The 8,372-nt window shown below is 51.7% G+C and overlaps 1 protein-coding gene across 2 annotated transcripts in view; it reads right to left on the reverse strand.

The window, feature by feature from the left end:
• Slc24a3 (solute carrier family 24 member 3) overlaps nt 1-2,987 on the reverse strand; it is a 487,613-nt gene extending 484,626 nt beyond the window's left edge. The window contains exon 1 of one of the 2 annotated variants that reach the window (XM_004840887.4): nt 2,646-2,987. In XM_004840887.4, coding sequence (XP_004840944.1) covers nt 2,646-2,781 — 136 coding nt within the window. In that variant the 5' untranslated portion in view covers nt 2,782-2,987. The remainder of the gene's footprint in view (nt 1-2,645) is intronic. The other variant, XM_087188635.1, reaches the window with a different exon arrangement.
• Nucleotides 2,988-8,372: the final 5,385 nt, after the last annotated feature.

Genomic DNA, 8,372 nt, shown 5'->3' on the forward strand with positions numbered 1-8,372 from the left:
TCTTGATTCCAGAACTAACCCTTTCTGATCTAAATTAAACAACCCTCATGTTCCATCTCGGCAGAAAAAGTCAGTACAGATTCTTTCCTATATGGCAGGCAAATATTGAAATCTTTTCTGTATATAACCAAATCTGAGTTTGGTTAGAAGCCAAGAAAGGGATTTCCTATCCCATATGATTAGAAACGCTAGACAACATTATAGAGCATAACTGACACACATCTCTGTTTGATTTGGTAAAAGAACTGTCCTTTTTATAGGAAAAAAAGAGAGAAAGATCTATATGGGTTAGAAAACAAGCTTCTGAAAAGTTATCTTTAATAATCACTGAATGGATTTTACGATGAATAAATGATAATGTTACCCTTGATTATTATGCGGGTACCCCCGGAATTATTTAAATATTACAAAGCTAAAGGAGGCACAAATACTAGGAAACAGAGGTGGGAACAAAGAGCCTAACTTCAGGTTAGTTTTTTCCTCTATTCCTCAACTGCTGTGTGACTTTAAGCCAATCACTCAGCCTCTCTGTCACAATGTCTTTAAAACAAGGCTAAATTCTGAACTTTTTACCATACTGAAAGGACCACTAAGTTCAGTCAGTGGCCCCCTGAGTTTCCAGAATAAGAGTCACTATTTGAACGTTTATGTATGCTGTATGCTGCATAACTATTTCCTGAGCAAAAATGTCATCATTTGCAGATTCACATGCATTAATCTGCTAAAAATTATCTTGAAAACTGGCCTTGCTGCAAACTGCTGCTGTGCATAGTGTATGGAAACCATACATATCTACTAGAAGAAAAGATGATTAGAGATTTAATTACAATTAACAAGTCATGCCGGGGGAAACTGAGGCTGCCGGACATCCTCCTTAGCACCATCAGCTTTTCCCCACTAGATCTTTCAGGTGGTCAGGGGTTTTCCTAAACCGGACACTGATGGAAAGAAGGAGGCAGGGAGGAAGAGAATATGGGTGGAAGCAGTAGGGATGAAAAAAAGGGATATGCTATGGAACTAAATCTGAGTTGGTGGCACCTGAACAGAAATGTCACTGCCAGGGAAACCATTCCAAAATGACAGTCCAGTCACCAGGCTTCAAGTTTGCAGAGTATCTGACACTCCCCCCCACCCACCAGGTAACCCATCTTCCCAGAAAGGGGCAGGCAGTCCCCTGCCACTGACTGACTTCACTGGTGGGTGATGATCTCCATCCCGAATGATGTCTTTTATATCCCAGAAAGTGGTGGGAACCCTGTGACTTGGAGCCCAGTGTGCTGGAAAAATGCCCCCAGCCAGAGACGGCAGTCACTGTCAACTGTTGGGTTCTCTGCTCAGGGAAACTGAGAGCACTCCTAGGGAGCCTCCCCCAGCAGCCAGCTGCCCGTCGGGTCCAAGTCTGCCCTTGGAGTAAGGTCCTGCTTCTCCACCCAGGCACAGCCCCCTTCTGATATCACAGCCTTAGGCCAGAAGATATGAGATTCAGAAGCCCTGGAGAGAGAGAGGAGCCCACCCGGGGCTTCACTGAGGACTGACACGGTCTCTGTCTCATTACCATATATGATGAAGTCTGTGGAGAGGTCTGGGAAGATCTGAATGACCGTCCAGTTCCACCGTGAGGTACAGCAGTGGCCAATTCGAGGAGATCCCTTTTTTGATTGATGGCACCTTTAAATATGTCACCATCAGAATTAAAATGCCGCTGTCCTGCACATCACAACACCTTGGGTCGGATCGATGTCCCTCCTAACACCACAGCACACATCATAACTGTTTTTTTTTTCACCATGGGTGTAGCTCTTTGCCCACAAACCCTGGCCCTTTAGAAGGCTAGGATAGAAAACCATTTTACAAGTCTTCCCTTGGCTCTTTTAGACAGCTGCATGCAGAATCTGAAATGTTTTTAGCGGACAACTGTTCTGAACATGTCTCTGCACAAGGTCTATTTCAGCTCAGGAAAGGCCAAGGGCAGAGATAAGACCCAAGTTGTGTGTGAAAGAGCAGGGAGAGGACCAGCCACACAGTGGACGGAGAGACTGAGTGACGGGTCACCCGGTCCCAGTCATTCCGTGCACAGAAGCGAGTCCACCCGGAGCGCCAGGCACGCGGTCCAGGTCTTCCCAGCTCTCTTCGCTCAGGCAGTTTCAGAACAAGCCCACGCTAAACCCAGGCTGTTCCCGCTCACACTTTTTTCCCACCCAAAGTTCCTGACACCTGCTCTGGAAAGGCAGGGGGCAAGGAGCTTTCTAACCCTCTCACCCTGCCTGTTCCACAGGGACAACACATGGGAACAAGGAACAAGGTGCCCCACCAGCCTTTCACACCGGAGTGCACAGGTGGTCACCTGCACAGGTGCTGCATCTGAGCGCCACAACTTCACTCCTGGCCCGGGGGGGGGGGGGTGCTGGTGTTGGCTAAGTGTTCCCAGCACCGTCACCTCAGATCCCTCCAACCTGAGGGAAAGGGAGACCCAGGCAGAGACACAGACAGGTAGAGGTTCCCAGGGCAGCCCGGCGTCCAAGCCCGCCCGCTTCTCCACTCGCGGCGCTAGGGGATCCTCCTCTGGTACCGGGTCCCCCGCCTGGCCCAGCCCTGATGGTGGCCCCGAAGCCCTGCAGCCCCTTGCCCCCGCGACGCGCACTCACCCTTCCGCTCCCGCAGGCTCGACAGCGACCAGAGCAGCAGCGCCACCGAGGCCAGGAAGCACAGCTGGCTCAGCAGAAGGTCCCCGCGGCGGCGGCGGCGACCCGGGCGCGCGCGGTCCTCCTTGCCCGGCGGCATCCTCCTCCTCCTCCTGCTCAGGCGGCGGCGGCGCCTGCTGTCTCGAGCAGCCGCGGCGGGGACGGCGACGCGAGGCAGCCCTGCGCGCGGCACCCGCGCGTCCTCGTCCTCGCCGCGCGCCCCCCCGGCCGCCGCCGCCTCCCCCGGCGCGCCCTGCTCGCTGCAGTCGCCCTCTCCGTTGCCGTTGCCCGGTGCCTCCTCCCAGCCCTCCTCCGCCGCCTCCACCGCCTCCGCCGCCTCCGCCTCCTGCTCGCCGCGCGCCCGCGTCGCCGCCTCCCTGCGCTCGGGGTCCTGCGCCGCCTCCGTGCGCGCCATGGCTCCCACGCTCGGCCTGGGGCGGCGGCAGCAGGAGCAGGGGGAGGAGGAGGAGGAGCGGGAGGAACGGCAGGGGGCTCCGGCCTCGCGGGCTGCGGGACCGTGGCGCCGGGCCTCCTGCCTGCTCCCCGGTCCGCGCACGGGGCCGGGAGCACCGGGCCCGGAACACGGAGCGGGCGGAGCGCTGGTGAGCGCGGCTGCTCGCGCCCGGCGGGCGGCGGGGGACGCACGGGCGGTGGGCAGTGCCCAGGACTCGGCCCCGTGCGCGATCCCGTAGGCCTCCAGTACCCGAGGAAGGGGGCGGCGCAGGGGGCCTACTCGGGACGGACACACTCCGGCGCGGGAGCTAGATGTGCGCGGAAAAGGATTCGCCCGAAACTTTGGGAGAAACCCAGGGTCTCGTGAGCCCCCTCCCCCTCGCCGCCCAGAGTGAGGGCCCCGCGAGTGTGTGCTGGGCTGCCTGCGCGGGCCTCCTCCTGCCGGCCTCCGGGGTTCCCCTCTGCCCCCTTGTGGGGATCCCCCTGCGCGCCAGGCTGTTGGCTCCCCAGGGGTGTCCTGGCTCTCCTCTCTGGCCCAGGCTCACACTTGGCACCCTGATGTGCTGGACCGAGCCCAGGGCTGTGGTTGAGGGCAATGGCCACTACCAGGATCCCTAGGAGAGGTGGACCGAGGGTCCCTGGCCAACCTGGGGAGAGCATCGCCTATTGACCTTGAGATGAGAGCCCCTGCCCCCGCATTCCACAGTTCCCAGTCCTCCTCCTGCCTCCACCTCCTTCTACCTCCAAGGCTGGGTGCCCTGGAGACCTGCCAGCCTCTCCCAACCCCCCAGAAGGTGCTCTGTCCTCCCAGGCACTGCCCCTCCCCTGCCTTCCCTGGTCTTCCAGGTGCCCCTCAGGACTGCTGGCTGGGTGACACATACAGCCCTGAGGGGCCCTTGTGATGGGGCCGAAAACAAAGGTCTTGTTCAAAAAGGAACCCCTGGAACCCAGTTGTCTGGGTGACCACAAGGAATCTCATCAGATTGGGGAATCTGGCTCCTGGCTCTAGGGAGCGGAGGGGGAAGGCAACCTCTGTACAGGTTTCCCAGGCTTAAGGTCAAAATTTGCCCCAGTGTGTGGATGACCTTCTTCGCTACAGCCTCCCAAATGTCCTGGACAGCAGCTGGGGACAGTGGGGACACAGAAGGGACCAGCAGATCGTTCCCTTCCCATTCCACCCAGCAAGAGTGGAGGACTTGTTTCTTGTGTATGTCCCACACTTAACTCCTATCCTTCCAGACATGCGGAGCACCTTCCCACGGTGCCTGGGTGGTGTCCCTTTGCTTAGGTCACCAGGTAGTAAGGAGGACTCAAGCACAGATGAATGTGTCCAGGCTGGAACCCCCATGGGAATTGTCATGTCGTGTCACCTCTGCCAAGCGTCCAGAGGCACAGAAAAGCAAGTGTAGAAGCTCCTCTACCAAAGGAAACTGTGCTTCTGCCCCACCTAGTCCAGGAAATGCTGCCAGAGACTGGACTTTGGAAGCGGGATGCAGGAGCCAGGATGAAGACTGTGCATGAGCTTCCCCTCTCAGGATATTCACAGGCCCTGAGGCGGCTGCTGCCTTTTATTCCTCCATCTGTGTGCATTTGGTCCAAATTTGTGCAGGTGTCCTTAAGAAGATTCCAGTAAGGATCAGAGAAAGTCTGAGAATGATATCACCCTGGAGGTAAGGCACCTTCAGCCTTCCAGGAAGGACACAGGGGTGTTTGAAGGGCACCTCCACAGTTGGCTGGGTGGTGGGCTCACTGTCCCTGCCCCATTATTAGTGTCCATCTCCTGTTCAGAGGTTGTGGGGCTTGATGTGAGGCATCAGTGTGGTTCCTCTTTTTCCCAGCCCTGACTTTGTAACAAAAATCCAAAGGGCCCCCATGACCACATCACTGACTCAGTGCTGGCCAAGCCTTCCTACTCCAGTGAGTGGGCCCTTACCTGGGCCATCCCTTCATCTTTCCAGCTCTCCTGCCTGCCTTGCCCACAGTGCCCAGACAGGACAGTAGTTTTCACAACAAAGCGAGGTTGTGTCTCCATAACACCAAATGCTGCCAGTGTGGCATACAGACAAGCTGCTGGGTTGGAAGGGGCCAGGGGGAGGAGCAGAAAATCACAGAAGCCGCTTGCTTGCCATGACTGCTCCGTAAGATGAGGTCCAAGCAAATAAGGGCCACTGGGTGTCCATGGGAAGCCTTTAGGCCCACTAAGAGCAACGCAGCCAGTTGGAAGGACAAAAGGAAGCAGTCCTTCCATGGACCATTTCTGGGACAGACCTCGCATGCTGCACCCCCTTCACAGCCAGGCCTCCTGTCATCTTGTAACCCCAACATAGTCTCAGGAAGCTGTCACATCGATGGTATTGATGGGTGCTCGGCTACCTCCAGGTGAGTCCCTTACACACACATCCTCACAGAGATCTGCAGAAACCCCACATTACCAAGCAAGACCAAACATGCTCCCATCCCCGCCCCTGTTGTTATCACAGACCCCATAAGACTACTTCTTTGGACATTCCTGCCAGGGCAGCACTTTACAGGACAAAAAACCTGTCCCTACTCTGCAGTGAGTCCACACTCCACATCCCAAACCCTTTGAAAGCACCAATAGGGCAGGAGCAAGTTAGTTTGGGTGTGCAGGTTATGACTGTAATTCAAAGAAACTGCTTGTCTCATAGTAGTTCCCGGCTTTTAATTTTCGTCTGCCCAACTGTGTGCATTTGTTTAGTGATTTTTGACTCCCTGCATGGACATGACAGATTTTTTTTCCTGGTGGACTATTGTCATATTCCCCACTATATTCTAAAAAATATTCACTGAGATACAGTATGCATAGAGCATAACACACACAGCTTAAGCGTTCAGCTCAGTGGCTTTGTGTTTGTGTACACACCCTACCAAGTAAGTTCCAAATCAAGACAGAACACTTCCTGCTTGCCCCATGTCTCCTTGTGCCAGTCTGCTCCCAGGCAATAATCCCCCAACCTAACTAACTCTTCCCTCCCCTCTGGCTCTAGGTCATGGTTGCTTGCCCTTGATCTGAAGGTAAATAGCGTCTGTTTTGGCTCAGCATGTACACCAGCACATGTGGCTAGGTTTCTTCTTTTTCATTCTGTGTAGGTGTATGTTTCTTTCTACCTGATGCTTCAGTTCTCTTCCAAGTTTAGTGTAAGCCAAGAATAATCAAACCATTGCATCTGGATCAGAGACAAATGAATGACCTCCCAGATTGGCCCATTTTATAAGGAACTCCAGCTGAAACTGAAACAGTCCTGGGCTGCTCCACAAACGGGTTTCCCCACTTAAGGAGAGGCTGGGTGGTGGTAGTGGTGGTTATGACTGCAGGATGACAGGGACACTGAGAAACTTGAGACAAGCTGGAGGAATTCCCATGACATGCAGAAACGTTTGCAGTAGTCTGTAATGGAAAATGGCAGTTCAACCCATGTTCTGGGCATTCCTTCCACCCCTTTGTCTTGTAAAGGAGAAGAAGTAGAGCGGGCATCATCCAGAAAGATGCACACCAGCCTGACAGTTTATTTTGACCCGACTTTGCCGGGCATGAAAGGTATCTGCAGAAACATCCATCCCAGCCCCACCAAGCACATGGGATGAGGAGACTTGCTATGCTGCACTACTGGCCAGCTCCCAGGGATTCTTCCATGTTAAGGTTTGAGACCTGTTGTTCTTGAGAAAAGAGCAAGTTGGCATGTGTTTTGGATGAATCCTGGGGGTAGGAGAAGCAATCTAAAAAGGAAAAGTATAACACCTGGTTCTTATTTGTCAATATGTTCAACTGATTTGTTTTGGGTGCTTTGAAGAAATAAAGAGTACACAATACACCCTGTAGATATTTCTACATCTCTTGTTTTGCATGAATACTTTTTTGGGTTTTTTTTTTTGTTTTTTTGAGACAGAGTCTCTCTAGTTCATGCTGGCCTTGAACTCACTATTGTACCCAAGGCTGGCCTTGAACTCGTGGCAATTCTTCTGCCTCAGCCTCCTGAGTGCTGAGATTACAGCCTCAGCCTCCTGAGTACCACTATGCATAAGTAGTGTTGTTTTTTTAAAAAAAATAACTTCTGTAAAAAATAATTTAGAATCACAGGAATAATAGACTAAAATGTTTTTATTCTCAGAATACAAAGTTAAGAATTCACGATTTGAGCAATTCACTCATACTATCGGGATCATTCAGAAAGTTCTCAAACACCTCTGGCTCTACTGTAGCCACCTCCACCTGGGTATGCAGGATTTCAGAGGAGCCAGGAAGGGCCACAGGGCTTATTTGTGTTCACATATTTTGTTAATATTAGGCTTATAAATTCCATGTTTTTAATCAAGTTAAAATTTTTCATCTTTTTGCAAATAATAAACTGATCTTTATTTTTTCCTCCAATTTTTTTGTGTTTTTTTTAATTAAATTCTTTTATTGGTACATTGTAGGTATACAACACACTTACATTTCTCATTGGGAATTGTACCTTTACATAATGTATCTTGGTTCTTATTTTTTCCCCATTCCTAGCCCTCCCTTCATGCCCTCCACCCTTCCCTATTTACAAAGACTTTATTTCCATTTTTTCCATTTCTCATCATTTTTCCTTTCCCTTCTTTCCTTTCCCCTGCCCCTCCCACTACCCCTACCCCTTTGGACCTTTTCTTCCTATTTTGCATTATCGATTATTCATTCTAATCATTGGTACGTTTTAGGTATACAATATAATGACATTCATCATTGGAAATTTGCACCTTTACATGGTCTCTCTTGGTTCTTATTTTTTCACCCTTGCCCAGCCCTCCCTTCAACCCCTCCAGTCCTCCCTATTTACAAAGATTTTGTTCCTATTTTTCCATTTTCTCATATTAATCCCATTCCTTTCTATCCTTTCCCCTAGCCCTCCCACTTCCTTCCCCTTTGCCCCTTTTCTTCCTGTTTCACGTTACCTATTATACATCACTGGTCATTCGAGAGATGCAAATGAAAACAACGCTGAGATTCCACTTCACTCCAGAAAGAATGGCTGCTATCATGAAATCCACCAATAACAAATGCTGGCGGGGCTGTGGGGAAAGAGGAACACTGCTGCACTGCTGGTGGGAGTGTAGACTGGTGCAACCACTGTGGAAATCAGTATGGAGATACCTCAAAGAACTAGGACTGGAAGTCCCATTTGACCCCACTATTCCACTGCTGGGGATCTTCCCCAAAGAATTAAAAGAATCATACCACAGTGATATATGTGC

Source organism: Heterocephalus glaber, unplaced genomic scaffold (assembly GCF_053883595.1).
Source record: "Heterocephalus glaber isolate CG9 unplaced genomic scaffold, H.glaber_assembly_v1.0 deba00001532, whole genome shotgun sequence".
Taxonomy (NCBI): Eukaryota; Metazoa; Chordata; class Mammalia; order Rodentia; family Bathyergidae; genus Heterocephalus; species Heterocephalus glaber.